The 18205-nt window shown below is 42.1% G+C and overlaps 1 protein-coding gene across 1 annotated transcript in view; it reads left to right on the plus strand.

Moving 5' to 3' along the window:
- Positions 1–11461: 11461 nt before the first annotated feature.
- The window catches only part of prkd1 (protein kinase D1), a 75766-nt gene continuing 69022 nt past the window's right edge, over positions 11462–18205 (plus strand). Inside the window, exon 1 of the mRNA XM_076165981.1 lies at positions 11462–11668. Within this exon, the coding sequence (XP_076022096.1) occupies positions 11462–11668 (207 nt within the window). The remainder of the gene's footprint in view (positions 11669–18205) is intronic.

Consider the following 18205-nt stretch of genomic DNA (forward strand, 5'->3'; position numbering starts at 1 on the left):
GCGTCGATTAGAGCTGGGGTGTTCCAACAACTATCATCAGCTATGGTGCGGAACTCAATGGCGTAATCGATTACCTGCTGCTGGCATTGCCTGATTTGCATGAGTATGCGTGACGCTTCTTTTGCCCGGGACGTATGATCAAAAATCTTACATAATGTGTCTTTAAATGAAATCAGAGAGGAGTCTCGTGACCGCTCGGCGGTAGCCCAAGCGGCTACTCTGCCGGTTAGGTGGAACAGAATAAAGGCAATCTTAGCTTAATCCGAACAAAGGGCGGCGGGATTGAATTTAAAATGCAAATCGCATTGCACCAGAAATGTCCTACAATCACCTGACTTGCCTGAATACTTTTCCGGGGAAGCCAGACGCAGAGGCTGAGAGGTCATCTGGTTCGTGGTCTGAACGGTGGCAGGGCTTGGAGCAGATGGAACCTCCACAGCCGGAGGCATGACTGGAGGGGCAGTCTCCAGCTGGATGATGAGTCGCTGTAGCTGGGCTGTCAGGTGGCTCACCTGGGCTGTGACTGAAGCCTGGAAGTCCGTCTTACGGTCAGCGAGCTAGACGATCACAGAAGCAGGAAAACACACAAAGGGAGGAAGTGAAGTGACCTGGAACAAGAGGGAAGGTGAGTTTCAAAACAAAACAGGGAGTGCAAGATGAGACATGAGTGATGGTGACTTAACAAAACGTGAGACGAGGACGGAACATTAAACACTGAACATGAACTAGATGACATGACAGGTCCATGTTGAAATTTCCTTTCAGCTGTTGCAACCGTGGTAGCAAAGCTACTTCCCTTTGCCCTGAAACAAAGCTGAAGCTTTTCTCCCATCTTTGCTCAACGTTATGATGGAGCATGCTTAATGTCCCCAAACAGTGGATCACTTGCAATCTTTTTTTTGCTATTTGTTTTTATTGAAGCAAACTGGCATAGCCTGTAGATCTGTGAAGTAAGAAAGTAACGGTTGCCATCTCTGATAGAACTTATCAGTGTGGCCCCTCATAGTGTACTTGATTTTCTCGAGTCTAAGAAAATACATTGTATCCTTCAGCCATTGCGAAATAGAGGGGGGATAGGGGATTTCCAATGCAAAAGCAGGCGGCGTCTCGCAAGCAGAGAGGGGAACAAGACCATTTCCTTCTGTGCGGTGTTAAAATGGCGTGAGTCACTGGCAATCTTGACCTGTCTTTCAATAAAGTTGACAATATTAGTGAATGTAGCCCTCCGGCCACAATTTTCCTGTAATTCAATGGTGACAGTCCTCCATCTATCCCCTATGTTTATGAGGCAATTTTTTGATGATGGTAAGCATATTGGAAGGCATGTTCAACTCATACATGTATTCAACCTCATCCATGGCGTTGCATCATCCTCTCAGGAAGAGACAATATGCTTGCAAAGCTCCCACATCTCTCGGCTACCCCCTGGTGTACTGCTCAAGGTAATATAAATAGTCTTATTGGTTTTCAGTCTTCTGCACAATATTGTGGTCAAAAGCAGCCATGAATGTACGATACAGGAAAGGGTCACTATCAAAAATCTGAATTTCTCTTTTAGGCAGAAATGAAAGAAACTGTTATTCTGTCTTTCAAAACGATCATTATCTGACTCTGATCATTGTTACTTGGTGAAAGTCCTGCAGGATGTTCATTTTGGTGCCGAGATTGTGGATATGATTGATTGATTGCATTTCCACTGGCTTCTGTGTATGTTGAGAGTGTGACTTGAGGTTGTGAATCTTGAGCCACACTTCTCACTTTTCTTGTGTCAACATTGTATGGTACATTGACACCTGTTGCTTTGTTGACCTCATGCACAAACGCTTCAGCATCAACACAAAGTGTCTGTGCTTCCCTTGTTGCTTTTCAAAATATGAAGTCATGCCATTGGAATTCATAGATTTATCACTTGCAGGACGAGACCCTGAGTCTTTAAGGACGTTGACTTTAGTCATTGATGCAGCTATTTCCACTTCCAGCTTACGTTGCTCCTTTTTCCTGTTCCCCTTTTTATCTGTTCCTCTTGTTCCTCCAATGTTGTTCCTTTACTAGCCTCTGCCTTGCCATGAGGGTGGCGATGTCAGCCACGGCTTTTATGCGTGCTGATGATGTAGACGAGACACATGATCCAGTTCAAGCAGCGCTCCGCCTTCCAGTCCTGCTTCCTGTGTTTGACACACTATCACTTGGGTTAATTTCATCTTGTTTACCAGATCCTTCTATACTTTTTCCCAGTGTGTTTTGATACACATGGTTCGTTTTCCTCATTCATTTCCATTGCAGGAATGGAGAGTAGATATTGCTTGTTGGTTTCCAAGTTCCAGAAAGCCATTGCTTTGTATCCGCCACAAAGCCATTACTATACTGGGTTACGTTTGCAAACCATTCATTTAGTTTTTCCTGTTCCTCCTTTGGAAGCAAAAGAATCATAGATCTTTGAATTGATGTGGCTTCTTTTGCCATTTCACATACATTCTCAAGCTGAAATTGTATTTGTGTGGCATTGTCATTATTTTGCATCCTTTAATTTTATGAACCAGTGCTTGACTTCCCAAAGTTTTTCACTCATATTCGATCCACCGGCATTTACATCAGCCATTGATTCACTTGTTGCCATATCCAGTTAGCAATTGTTGCACAATCATCCCATCCAGACAGCGCAATAGCAATCACTCATTCATTGCATTTATGAAGCAACATCCAAAGCGGAGACACAAGCCAGCGACAAAACGTCCCCAGTAGACGAGCAGCAGTGATTATTCACACTGTATCCATAGAATCCACCCAGTAAGAATTGAAGCTGTGTCGTGTCCTGTCTACTTCCACCGCAGCAGTGAATGACTTCATGCAGAACTGTGCATCAGAATTCAAAGCATGCACTAATGCACAAATGCTCCTGGAATCCTTGGTCCAAACTGTGAATCAACACTTGGTTTCCTTGAAAGAGTTATGTTCTGTTGATCAATATTGCGGCTGTATCGCACGCTGTTTAAAAACAACGCTGTGAGGAGCTTGACATGGAGAGAAACCCTGTGACAATCATCGATCCACAAAAAGCAGTTCCACTTCATGGAGTTCCGTTTAGAATTTATTTTTCTTCTTGGCACTTCCAATAACACTTGGTACCAGTTAGCAACATTAACAGTGCGTTATGAAAATGCGTTGCATTGCGTTTGCATTTGCATTGCGTTGCGGTCAATAGAAAGTACCCATCCCCGGGCTCACGCCCTCTCTGAGTCAAAACAGCGTGCACAGGTGAATACCATTACTTATAAGCAATCACCCAATAGTGCTACAATCCCGGTGACACACCCACCACCTCCAGTAACAGGAATAAGATTATGATACTTTATTTGTCATATTACATGCAATTCACAATCAAATCACATGCAATTGAACATATCACACACACAAACATTACAGAGGGACTCAGTGGCACCTCGGCAGTGTCCTGGAGGCAAACTGGCAACTCACTAGCTGCCAGTCCACTTTCTTGGTCCACACAGGGACTCGAACGTGCAACCCTCCCAGCTGAGTCCCCTATAGACTGAGCTACTGCCGCCCCCAACAACAATCAATCAGCAATAATCAAACATTAGTTATTCTCATGACTCCTACATGCATCCTAGCTCTACCTTTGGCAAGTTACGTTTAATGCATTTACCATCAAGGCAATAATATGTGTGCACTCTTACTGTAGGCGTGGCTGATTTGATTAGGCTGGCTTGACCGCAGTTCTAAATTTCACATTTGCACCATTTGTGCGGCAGATTTGCAGGGCAATTCTGTAAAAAAAATATTCTTTCTCTCAAGATTTGACATTAAATTTCGTTTCATGTTAAGAAATTAACAATTTATTCTACTTTTTCTACAAAAACTACTTTGATAATGGCCAGACTGTGACACCAAACATATAACCAAAGATTTGGCCACAAAATTATTGTAACAGGCTTACCATGTTAAAAAATATGATCGCTGAAAACAGTTTTGTTGAGTATTTAAGATTGCCTTCCTAATTTCCTTAACAGTGAGAACATTCAAGGTTCACCTGAAATGCCATTCCCTTACAACTGGCCCTATGCCGACATGACATGGTTTACGATTAACATCAGAAAGCTTCAACTCCTTTCAACCCCTTTGAGAGTTTTGCGACTATAAAGTATGATTTCAGATGAGACCAAGTGTAATATGTGGGAAGTGTGTGCTGCCCTTCAAACACTGTTGGACCTTGTCAGCAAAGTTCCCCTCAAAACATTTGCAAAACATGCAACACAACATCCAACAACACAACTTCATGAGTTCTGACAAGGCGGCTTTTTAGCACATTGCTACATCTCACACAACCCATGGTGACTGGAATAGCACCCATGTCAGGGGAGGAGAGAGGTGTAAAAATGTAATAGTATGATGGCGTTGAATTAGTTTGAGTGGTGTGTGTGCATTCTGTTAGAGTGAAGAGTCTGAGTTCAGCCTGAATGATGTGACAATCTAGATTTGTTTTCATTTTGTGTTTTATGGACAAGTGTGTGTAAGTTCTACCACGGTCGAGTGTTTATAACTGTGTAACAGAGCAGTATTGTGTGTGCGTGTGTGTGTGTTCACTGGTGTTACTAGTGAAGATAGGTGGTGTGTAATAAAACGTCCCTATCGTCTTGGTGGCTGCCCTTTTACACCGCAAAACCCAAATGCTGCTACATGTACTAGCACTGTGAAACCAAACTGAATTCACTGATTAAAGCAGCTCTGACAGACGGTGCAGGAAGCATGAAAAAAAAAAAAAGGTTTAACAGGCTATTCTTCAACCAGCTCAATACTCTCAGACATATGGTTTCTCAAGGATTTGTAAATTGTGGATTTTTGTTGTGGAAATGAGACGCTTGCAGTGTAAGTTGCTACAATGCTGCATTCTGGCACTCATTAGTAGTAAATACCTAATTGTTTCCCAAGCATTTCTCGGAGGAAAAAAATACAGAAGTATGAACACGGTGGAGCACAAGATCACAATACTGCTTTTGTTCTTTTTTTCCTGAATGTTTTTATGGAAGATAGCATCTAACATAAGTATGAGCACCAAGTTATGGGTGCAATGCTTTTGTTTGGAACATTGTCTCTCCTGCATGAACAAGAATAGAAACACATGTGATTATTTGTTTTTCAGGTTTATTTTCCATTTATCAGTGTGAACCAGTCAACCAATTCTTCCAGTCAACTTGGGCGGCCTTTGTTTTGCAATTTCGAAGATGTAAAATTGGTATTTAACAATTTCCCATACCAACCCAATGCAGCATAATTGCAGCATTTCCACAAAAGCTACTTTGCTTATCATGAGAAAGAAAAAGAGGAAAAAAAAGGGGTGGGGGTGGGGGGTTGTTCAGCACTGACATGTCAATAATGTTGTCCTTTTAAACAGCCTGACTCCTCCCCCTTTTGCTATTACACAGATCTCCATGGCAACATGCTCATTTAGTGATCTGACCTGTGAACCCCCGCCTCCCTCTTTAATCTCTCTCGCTCTTTTACACTCTCTCTCCCTCTCTCGCCCTCTCATACACACACACACAGAAATAATCTGATAATTCGAACATGACCACCATTTTGGCACAGTGAGCTCGAGCCTTTGACAGTATATATTATTAATTTCACTCAACCAGCACAATCTGATTTTAATTTACTTTACAAAGTTAGAGCATTTTAGTCCAAGAAAATACAAACACATTTTCATCAGTTCTGCAATTGGAAAAGCCAGCTGTGGAGATGACAACAGATCCCACCATCTGCTTTGCCAAGCTGCACCCCCTGCAACATCTTCAGCTCACATGCAGACCTGGACCGCTCCCCCAACTATGTACATGAACTGCTGCCCCGGGAGAGAGACTCTCAAAAATAAGACTGCACTGTATTGTGCTGTATCACTCTCTTTATCTATTTCTCTCTCTCTCTCCCAGCCATTCATGGAGAGGGAATCTCTGTTGGAATTGCCTCTCCCGAGGTGTTAGGGGCAGACAACCCGGTGTTTATTTTCACCCACAATGAAAAACAAAAATACAGGTAACCAAACATTTTCCAATTAACAATACTGAGGCCCTCAGGTAGCATGTTTTCCCAACAGCAGTCTCCACCAAATGGAAACTGCTGACCTAATATAGCCTGCCACTGACAAAGAAAACTTTACTAGCAGTAATTCACACTTGGTCTAGCACAAGGTTTCTTCCTTATTTTCTCATACATACATAAGATTTTCTCTGGAGTTTATCCTCGTCTTCCTAGGGAGCTTTGGGCGGGCTTGGGAATTTTTGCGATGTTGTGGGTCTGTAAAGCCCTTTGAGATATTGTATGAAATATTGGGCTATACAAATCAAATTGACTTGACTTGACTTGACTAGATACACAGGGATACAGTACAAAAAGGCAATTTTTTAACAAGAGTAATTAAACGCCACCAGTTCTCCCCTGATGTAGGTCCCGCTGATCCTGACCTGATCCTACCATCTTTCAGGGTCTTGGCAGAAATCCTCTGGAATTCCTCAGGACATCATCTCCGACCAGAGACCGCAGTTCACCTCGCAGGTGCGGAGGGCTTTTTGCAAGGCCTTGGGAGCTTATGTTAGCCTTTCATCAGGGTTTCATCCCCAGACCAACGGTCAGATGGAGAGGACCAACCAGGATTTGGAGGTGGTTCTCCATTGTGTCTGTTGTGAGCAATTATCTGCCCTAGGTGGAGTATGCACACAATTCCCTTACAGTTATTGGGTTGTCACCTTTTGAGGCTTCTGTTGGCTACTAGCCCCCTTTATTTCCCACTTAGGAGGAGGAGTTGGTGGTTTCCTCAGTGCAACAACACCTGTGTCACTGCCGGAGGTACTGGAGGGAGACTGTGCTTTGCTTCTACGCACAGTGAATGACAACAAGCACCTAGCAGATCTTTTTGTTTCATTTCAAAGACATGCTAATGTAGACTGACACATATACATACATGGCCATACATATTCACACACATGTAAAGTAGTGAGTTACTGTGCATGTTAGGTAGGTTTCAGTCTGTGTGTATGAGTGTGTAGTTAATTGGTCACAACACTTGAAATTGCTCTTTCGGAATAGTGAAAATATGTCAATCATCTGGATAACGCTATGGTTGACCAATGTATTGCATTCTTACATTGATGGGATGTGCCTATTGCAGAATGCTGCAATACAGTATAATTAATAAAAAAACATGAAAATGTCACTTCCCATGCATAATTTTTTACCTCAATTAAGGTATTGTTTGTAGCATGAGATGGCAAGTTTGGTACCATATGATTGATTACTAACATTTGGCCTATTAATACATGTCAGTGTAATAGAAATTTGTCTTGTGTGTAGCATTAACAGCACATGTAGGGGTAAAATGTGTTCTATTTGTACTTTGTACTTGACATGTTATATCTTAATTCCAAGTGAGCAAGCAGTAACTCATAACCCTTAAATATTAGTCTGTAGCTTTATGGTCATGCTGTTTTAACGTTGCCTTATCATCTGTAGCAGAACAAAGGTCTGCATGCTTTTGACCCCCAGGAGGCCCGACACCAGTGAGCAAGCAATGTACTACTGTATCAAGAAAGAAACTCCTGGCTGTAAAGGGGGAACACATCCCCATGTTCTTTTGAGTTGTACTTATGATGAACATTAAAGTGACATGTCAGTTGTATACTGTAGCTGGGAACAACAATGTTTTTGCACCTTCATTTACATTTCAACTATACAGCAGCATGTACATGTTTATTTATCAATATTTCAGGAAATGGAATGAATTTAATTAGTAGAATTGTTTTGTAGGTTATGATGGCTTGAAGGCAGAGACATCAGGATGATGCCAAATAATTTATTAGAGGCGAGAGTGAGAAGTGCTGGGAGTTCCAGAGAGTCCCCGGCTTTGGAGGACAGAATCGAGGGATGGACTGACGAGAGACAGATGACAGATAGGCAGGGCTGGAGAAGGAGGCTAGAGTCAAGTCGAGAATGGCCACAAATACAGGGGAGAATGCAGGTAAAACACAAGACTTCTCAGGTATATTAACGGCTGGAGAGAGACAAACTGACTAATTGCAATCTAATGAGTTCTGGGAGTTTGGGCCGGGTTTAAGAAAAGAGCAGCAGATTAGGTGATTGCTGGCATCTGAGGATGCTGGAGACTAGACTCCCACTCCTTCATAGAGTGGTTGGCAGCGAGTGGGGGATCTGTTGGCATAGGGACAAGTTGCTCACCAAGTTAACCTAACTGGTCCATAACGTCCCATAGGACCTGGTCGTGGCTTCCCAAAGGCCCTGAAAAGCCTTGGGCTTGTCTCACCACATTGTGTCACTATGTGCTATCATACTTTTTGAATAGGAACTGATTGTGTGCGTGATAATACTTGGAGACCCAATTATGGAATACAAAAAAAGAAAATAAATCATTTCATTTTCTACATGGTGACCAAATCTAACCCTAATCCTGAAAAGGAGGAGCTGGCCTGCTTTAGCATAATCTTTTGGGTATTTTATGCATTCCTGATGTTGTGGGTCTGCCCTTTGAAACATTGTATGTGATATTGGGCTATACAAATAAAGTTGACTTGACTTTGAACATATTTTTGCAAAGCGACTACGCCTGATATGAAATGAAAAAAAGAAATTGAGCATTTTAATGCATGTGCCAGTCAGGGAGAAGAATTGATTGTTCCTAAATTATTTTCTCTGACTGGCTGTTGTGCCTGCTATGGTCGAAATGCCACTGCTCTAAACAAATTTTCAATGAAAATACTGATGTTTTCATTTACTCATTATGCAGTGGGTCATGAAAACACCCCTTGTGTGAGAGGGCCTGCATTGTGTCGCCTTGCATCATGGCACTTTGCCAGGAAGTTCGTTAATTGCACTTCACAGATCTGCTACAAGGGAGAGGCATAGTATGTGTTAAATATGTATCTGCAAAACATTTCGCTGAATACATTGATTTGTTTAATTCTCAGCTCTCATAGTTGATCAGCTCACCCTATCACTGAATCCTGCCAGTGTCGCAGCTCAGGGGTCAGACTGTGTGCAATAACCCAGCTTCGTCTTCAATTGATTCCCCAACACAACTGCAACAAAGTTAAATGTTCGACCCCACTGACATGCGCAAATAAACACATCCCACTCCAGTCATATCGTGACAGTTAACACGGACATCAGTACTGTCATAAAATGAACAGGTTTATTTCTTGAATAAACACATTTAAACAGTAATCCAAAATTATCACAACAATTATTATTTACAGACTCACACACTACCCCTCCCTATGACAGTAGGACTTTCACGTGAGAAGGCTGGAGTCAGATCGTCTCCAGGTTTGCAATGACATGCTTGTTTTTTAAAATCTGTTAGCATTTTGTTTCTTAATGTTAAAGCACTATCAAAGTATGATTCACCAGTTCTTCAAACACCAGCAGCCTCCCGAATTGAAAACCATTACATTTTTAGCCTGGGTAGACCACAGGGAACCCACTTGACTTACTGACTGAAAAAAGATATGTCTGTCTTATAATCACACAGGGGCGATTTTTACAGCTTTTTGTTTGCTTCTCTACAAACTTGTCTGTGCTGGATGAAATTTTACTTAATGAGACACAAAAACAAATCATAGACATTTCAGATAAATGACAGATTTGAAATATAAGGTTTTCCTTTCACAATGTAACTCCAACTTCAGCTTCACTACAAATTAGATCAATTACAGATACCATCCATCTGACTGACATTAATCCATCAATTCAAACATCCATCCATGTCTAAAAGAGTGCAGCAGAGTGAAAACTTTGTATTTCTATATTTGGGGATAGAGGTATGAAATTGAGAAGAGAATTTCAAAATGCATCAACAAAACAACCAGGGCTTATGGAAAGAAGTGATGAAAAGTGACTTAATTAAAAGGCATTGTATTTAGTTACTGAAATCGGTAAGGTTTGTTACGTGTGGCGTTAGCTGTATCCTCTCCGCCGCGCCCTGCCGTCAGGTAATGACTCTCACCGGTGCAGGAGGGAGGCAGTGGCAGGGCGTCTCTCTCTCTGTTTGATTGCAGGTGTGTGACTGGAGTAAGGTGGCAGCAGTGGATGCACTGTCCTGTTTCCCCACCTGAATGTATAGAGTCCCTGGACAGGATTGTTTTAGCTGGGGGCTGGAGCTCCAGGTAATCATCTTTTAAATTTGCGTTGTGATCTGCCGGTCTGACGGGGGGATTGAAATCACAGTATAATAATTTATATGCCGTAATCGAAAGAGCCATAATTGCGGGCCGGATCAAACGGCCTCGCGGGCTGGAGGTTCCCCACCCCTGCCCTAGAAACTACTATATACTGACCAACCAAACATGTATACACACACCTTGTGCCACGATTCTGGCATCATCCTTGGTAATGTGGTAAAGTGGAAGAAAATGAAAGCAAGGTCAAAGCGTGGGAGGCCCAGCAGAAGCCTGTCTTTGTGTGTGTGTGTGTGTGTTTGTGTATATCTCCTAGCAACCGACACACTTAATTTTCTGTCTCTGTGAGCAGCAGCAGCACTCTGAAGGATCTGTGCTCAGAAGCAACAGGTGTGTTTGGACAGAGGCAATGATTTCAGAATCTTTAACTTTCTACTCTTTCATGATGGATAATCATCCATGTTCAGAACGAATGTAAATATGTGTCATGAAACACAGATAAACACGTGTAAAATAATGTCTAAAACATCTAGCTGTTCATCCATCCATCAGTTCATCCATCCATCTGTTCATCACCTATCCATTCATCATCCAACCATCATCCATCCATCTGTTCATCCATCTGTTCCTCCATCCATCAATCTAATTTCAAAAACCTACATTCAAAACATTACCTTTAAAGGTTTTATTTTTATTTTTTCGGATTTCAGATGTGGAGTTTATTCTAACTGATAGAAACAAGTATATCCTTTTTATTTTATTTTACAAACAAATATTCTTTCTACAGAACTTAGATGGGAGAAAAAATATCACCTTAATAAATTCAGTCATTCAGCATCCCCCCCGACACACACGCACACCATATACACGCACCTCTTTGACGTATGTGGCTCTCTCTCTCTCTCTCTCTCTCTCTCTCTCTCTCTCTCTCTCTCTCTCTCTCTCTCTCTCTCTCTCTAGCGCGCTCGCTCTATGTGTGCCCCTGTAGTTATGATGGCTGTATTAATTCTATCTGTATCCGGTTTCTCTCTCCCTCTTTTCCTCTACACTCACTTTTTTAGAGTCGGTCAGATTTTTGAGCTTTTTTGACACACGGCGGAGTTTCTCCTCTCCAGTTCCTATCCTCTTCAGCCTACCCCACGTGGACACCTCGGCTCCCGGTACCGTTTTACCTCTCATCCCTTTGGTTTGTTTTACCGTCATCATCGGCACTCCTAACTATCTCCTGGCGGGGTTGCAAAGCACCGGGGAACGGCTCACATATGAGTGCTCCTCCGCTGATCCGTGCGCCCAGCCCGCTCCCTTTCCCAGGGGGGACCAACAGCACCAACTCCGGTACCGGAGGGGGAGGCGGAGTGATCTCCTTCCACATTCAGATCGGTCTGAGCCGGGAGCCGGTGCTGCTGGATGCCGCAGAACTCAGCCTTAGTCAGATCCGAGAGGTGGCGTGCTCTATCGTGGAACAGAAGGTAAAGTGGAGACCCGCAGTGTGTGTGTGTGTGTGTGTGTGTGTGTGTGTGTGTGTGTGTGTGTACATTGCAAGCACAGATATTGTATATGGTGTTACCAAAGCACTCAAATACTGAATTAGCAACAAAATACTAAACGTGCTGCATTCGAAATACCACTTAAGTAAATATTTAGTACAACTGCACTCAAAGTACCACCATGGTAAAAGGTAAACCTGCAATGTCATAAAGCCAAGATGTACTGATTTTTGGGAAAATTACATCCAAACTAGGTCAATGATATTATCTCTTTGAAAGTGGCAAAACATTTTATATTTGGAATTCACTTACCAGTTCTGCTGTAGACCCGTAGTCTTGTTTACTCTTGTAAACTCAATCCATGAAAGACGTGGAAAAGCCTCCAAAATGAATCCTATAGTGACTTCCGGGTGCTTTCTCACATCACTTGGTGCTTGTCCCCCCATGATGTGAAGTAGCTGAGAGAATGTTGTTACAGGTACAGTATACATGCAGGGTTTTGTATGACATTTCATTCTTCATGTATCAGTGAATTATATCTGTAAATTCAATAACTTTTTTGATCAATAATTCATTTTCGATAATGTAGCAGAATGGTGCCACATGAATCAATTTCATCATGTAATTTTTTTATGGTTTATGAGAACAAACAGGAATTCAGTTCAAACATATGGACATATTTGAAGACATTTCTTAGAACCAATTATTTATTTATTTTCAAAATTTTAATGATCTGATAGCAATGTAAATGATTCGACATTGGGGGAGACTACATCAGCCATCCTTACTATAGTGAGTATTAATCAAAAAATAATCTGTTCTTGGTGCTGCAGGCCATCACATTTATAATAAAACACTCAATAATAGCACAAAGTTTTCCACTTAATAACAGTGCATCTTTACACACTTGTACTGTATGTTCAAAGCCACGGATTTTTATTTGATTGTCAAAAGTGTACAAATACATGGAGCAGACTAGACATTGGGCAAAGTAGTCGAAAATCATAATCAGACAAGTAAAACATTTCACAGTGATGGACAACTGTCGGAATAAAATCAGAATTGAATCACGATAGACAACATTGACTCTATGTGAAGATATTAGTGCTGAAACAATACTCAACAATAAGCTCAAATCATTTTTTTTACCTCAGCAAACAGGTATTTTTGCCAACCTACTGCAATTAATACACAGGTGTGTTAAAAACACACGAGTAAGCAAAATTTGCTGACTCATCTCAACACCATTGCTCAACTTCACACAGAAGGGATTCTAGTTCTCATAAACACATTTTTATTCTTTTGTGGCATCCAGCCATCCATTTATCCATTCTCCGAAAACAGTAAATTTCAAGCAATATTTAGCTATTATTATATTTTTGGGGCATTTCCTTATGCTAATCACTTATTGACTACAATAATTCAACAACTGACTACAACACAATAAAACATCAGGTGGAATTAATCAAGAAGTGCACAAGCGTATGATCCAATTGGCTGTCTTATGCACCTGCCATGAATGCTTGAATGCTTTTCGGTAGGGAAGAATGTAAGAACAATCCACAAACATTGATGAATGATTCTGATGATGTTCGGTCTGAAGTTCTTATAAAAAGACTGTTACAATTCTATCCAAATGCATTATTAAACAGTTCCGAACTGTATAAAGTCTTCAGTTGATCTTTATGTAATTTTTTTCCACAATAAATGATATCTTAGTGATGTTTGTGGTGGTGTGGTTTTCCACTCCATAATTCTTCTTCATGCTAACTGTTCTGTATTGATGGAGATTACTGGGTATGACTAATTCGATTTTTAAAGTTCAAAACATCTAATTTACCTCTATTGTCATGGTTGGAACTTTCTGGTTTTACAGGTTTTAGTCTGTCAAATCTGCCAGTGTCAGTCTTACATGTGCTGCTCGCAGCAGAAGGTATAACACAGATGCTCAGTGCTTGTTTTCTCAGAATGGCAAAATGCTTAGTGCCAAAGTTAATAGCTGTCAAGTCAAGTCGTAGTACCGAGCTTTGAGCTCATCATTGCTCTGCAGCTAAATTACTTAATCGTGCAGCATATATGTTGTATATACTATGTTCATGTTTCACCAAATGCCTGAAGAACTCACCAGGATATTCAGATGTCACACAGTAGGCTTTATCTGTGCTTAGAAGGAAAAAAATACTGTGTAACCCCTTCCCATTTGCACCTCAGCCTTTCATTCATCCTTCATAGCTGCTTATACTTCAGAGCCTATCTCAGCAGCCATTGGGCGAGAGGCAGGGTGCACCCTGGATAGGTTGCCAGCCTGTTGCAGGGCAAACACAGAGATAGACGACTCAGTCACACCTAAGGGGAATTTAGATTTTCCAATTTGCCTAAGCTGTATGTCTTGGGGGGTGGAAACTGGACAGGAACAGCAGGTGGAAATCCACTCAAACATGCAAACTCCAAGCAGAAAGGATCTTGCTGGGAATTGGGCTGGGGCCTTCTTGCTGTGAGGCTAGATTGCAAGTCACTGGACCACTGTGCCATTTGTACTTCTCAAGGTCAAATTATACTAAGAGTCATGGATGTATCCAAACCCCTCCAAAGACTGCATATGTAAGGATGCTCCAGATAATCCATTACTGTGAATGCATCCCCACTATTGTGCCTTTCACCACAACACAATTTTTTTCACTCAGAAAGATTTACATTACCATCCACTTTCCATGTATTTGCCCCTGCCATTTTCAGAGTAATGTTTGCTAAGGATGAGATCAACTGCCATGACTCTAGGGGGAATGACCAGGGGAGAACCACACCATGGCTTTGAGGACGTGTATCTTGCTATTTAATCTCTGAGAAACTATGTGTTTTCAGATGTATGTAAAGGAAATTTAATTTATAGACCGATTGAATGGTGTGAGAGCAGATGTTCTCCACACAAGCTCTTGTCACTGGGCCATATTCATAAATGTCATCGGTAAATATGCTGTGCCACACAATATCTGCCATGGTAGCTCATTCATAAGGTCACTGGGGTTTTGATTAGAGCACTGGAATCCCATTACTGTCCTGTTATCTGTGGCTGCATTTTAGGCAGTAGCCATCATAATAAACATGTTAATGCTGCTAAGCATATTTAAGAGCATGTTTACACATAAAAGAAATCCCAAGTTTAATGCAAAAGAGCTTGTAGCTTTAAGAAAAGACTTAGTGGGTAATCTCTCTTCCACAGAGGTGCACCAACAGTAAAACAGCGAAAAATTATTTGGGCTACAATTGTGGCAAGGTGATCATGTGCGTAAAACCAACAAAAGCGGTGTCAAGATAAGAGTCAAACTATAAATAGAAAAGGGTTGCGACACTACTGGGAATCCAGCAACCACTCTCAGCTTAAACTAAAGCAGTTTAATTTGGCTGTATGCATTTCTGAATCACTGATAGGGCATGAAGATCAGTAAAAATGTAGCTCAAAGGTTAGTAGGGCCGCATTTTCACGCACACAGTTGGTAAAAAGGCCTGTGAAATTAAATCCAAAGATAACTTTTATGAATATGGCCCACTGTGTCCGCTAAGATGATGGATTTGAGTTGTGGGTGTTGTAGGGCATTGATTGACAGTATGGTACAGTAATTGAGTCATTGAAATACTGTTCAAATATTGTCAAAAAACTTAAAAAAGAATACCATTTAAATACCATAAAGATTATAGAATACCAAAAAGCCTACCAGTGCTTTTTATCTACACTGTGAATAAGTATGCATGGATGCAATTAATGGGAATCTTTTCCTATCTTAGTATGAGGGGACGCCACTGGGTGAGGAAATGCAAGTGGACGTTTTTTCTGATTAAAATTAAAGTTCCAAGGATATGATTGGCCATTTACAATCATGAGTGAAAAAACCCCCATCTCTCTCTGTTTTGTAGGAATATGGCTTTATAGTTGTAATCTGCGGCTACATAGCCCTGCCCCAAACCATAACCTTCAGTGTAACTCAAAAATGTATGAACTCTCTCTGTAGGTTTTCTTGACCTACAGCAGGGGTGGGGAAACTTTGCCCTATCTTGGGCCATTTTGATTTTGCCATCATCCATCAGGGGCCACACTAAATTATTGAACACAGAATTGTCTCACGGGCCGGATCAAACCCGTAGGTTCCCTGACCTACAGGAAGAAATGACTGCACCAGGAAGGAGGACTCAAATGTAGGATAGACCGCAGTTAGAGAGAAGGTCTTTAATCAGGCCAAAGTTCATTGCACAAGAATCAGTCCAATCAAGTGCAAGTACAAGAGTGGCAGGCTAACGGAAGGTCTCAGGGCAATACATGTCATACACAGGCTCGTCAGAAAAAATGACTTAGGGAAATAATGCAGGCTGTACAGGGGCAGGGAAGACAATGAGACACGGGTGCAAAACATCAGGGCGGGTAGGAAGTGAAGGGACCTGAAAGGAGACATTAGGTGAGTATCAAAATAAAACAGGAAACACAAATACAGGAACATGAGGGAAAAGACAAATGGGAACTATCTTGACTGGCAGGATTTTACAGTACCCCCCACCGGATAGCCTAGTTCCAGGGTGTTCATGGTGAAAGTCTTCAATAAGGCTGCGGTCCAAGATGAAGCTAGAGGAAGTCCACAACCTTTCCTGTACCCTTCCCACTCTACCAAGTACTAGTGACCACAAGCCCGGTGCCGAACCGCTAGAAGCTTCTGGACCATATAGACCGGTCTTTCATCAATTAATTGGGGGCTCTGAGGGGGCTTGGAGGCAGGGATCAAGGAACTCTCCTTGACTGGTTTTATTTGGCCGACATGAAAGGTAGGGTGCTTATGGATTTGGCAACTTGGATTGATGACTTTGGAGATGGGAAAGGAGCCGATCAATCTGGGGGCTAGTTTCCAGTCTTCTACTCTGAGTGACAGTGGACAGCCACACACATAGGTCACTCTGGTAGGCGGGAGCTGGAATCCTCCGTCTTCTCCCAGGGGCGGCTACAGTGGGACACCAGCGCAAGAGCTCATGGCACACTAACCTCTCTCTAATGCTGAGAAGAGTGGAGGCTGGTATCCGTATGCATATTGGAAAGGACAGAAGGCAGAGAAAGAGAATGGGAGTGAGTTGTGAGCATATTCTTGATCCTGGTTTCTTGATCCAGGAACAGGCATTTTGGGAGGCAAGGCAGCATAGACCGGTCTCCAGCTCAGTCTCTCCGTTAATTTGGGGGTGACGACCTAAATACAAACTGGTTGAGGCACCCAGGAGAGAGCAGAATGCCCACCAGGACTGTGTTACAAATTGCAGACACTATTCAGATACAGCGTCACACAGGAGACCATGAAGACAGAACACACGATGCATCATCACAATGGACGTCTCCTTGGACCAGCGAAACTTGGACAGTGGGACAAAAGGAACGATCTTAGATAATCTGTCAACTATGGTAAGTATGACTATTACCTTCAGAGAAGAGCAAGCCTTTCACAAAGTCCACTGAGATATCTGACCAGGGTCATCAAGTGGATGGGGGTGCAGCTGAATAGGAGCCGACCGTCTAGGGGTTTTGCTGTGAGCATACACAGGGCACACTGCCACATACTCCGACACCTCCTTGTCTGTGACCGGCCACCAGACCTTCTGCTGGATAATTGACATGGTTCTTCTTACCCCCAGTAGAATTGTGAGGCATGAGACCGAATAACCTGTGAGCAGAGGGCAGAGGGAACAAACAGATGATTCAGCAGCCAGCAGGCAGGAATTTGACAGTTTGATATAAGGAAAGATATATGGAGGCTTCTCCACCCAGCAGCCTCAAGCCTGCTGGGTGGAGAGGTGATGAAACAGTTATTACATCAGTTTTTGTAACTGTTTTTGAGCACGTTGTCAAGGCGGCAGCACTTTGTGTCCCCGCCCACCAAGCATGATACATTAGGACAGGGGTGGCGAACACACGGCCCGTGGGCCTCATGCGGCCCTTGGCCGGCTGACATGCGGAAGTGCAAACTGACCTGTGTCTCCCCCCACCTCACGTCAGACCGACTGATAGCAGCGCAAACTGACCTGAGTCTCATGTATTTTTGTTGGGCAGATTGCAGATTGCGCTCGATCACTTTTACTTGAGTTGAATAAGCAATATGTTGGATTGTAAAAAGGAGATCAGTCAAAAGGTGGCTATTTGTGAAATATTGCATTGCAAATTTTTTGTTAGATTTGTTTGTTTTCAAGAGAAGATGATTGAAGTAAATATTGAAATATTAATGAGATAAGTTTGATGTTTATTTTGGTGGATATAATTGCTATATTGCGTAATAAATGTAATCTATAGATTAATCAATTTATCGAAATAATGATATGTAGATTAATCGTTAAAAAAAACAAAACGTTGGGTGCAGCCCTACATGAGGCAGAGGAAGAAGGAAAACCTGGAGACGAAACCTCTTGGTGAGAGCACAGTCCATTTTTTTAAGATCAGACCCCAAATCCACTAAAACTGGATGACACAAAGACATGAGAGGTAAGAATCACATAAGT

Source organism: Genypterus blacodes, unplaced genomic scaffold (assembly GCF_046128005.1).
Source record: "Genypterus blacodes isolate CSIRO-AG114 ecotype Tasmania unplaced genomic scaffold, CSIRO-AGI_Gbla_v1 ptg000154l_1, whole genome shotgun sequence".
Classification (NCBI taxonomy): domain Eukaryota; kingdom Metazoa; phylum Chordata; class Actinopteri; order Ophidiiformes; family Ophidiidae; genus Genypterus; species Genypterus blacodes.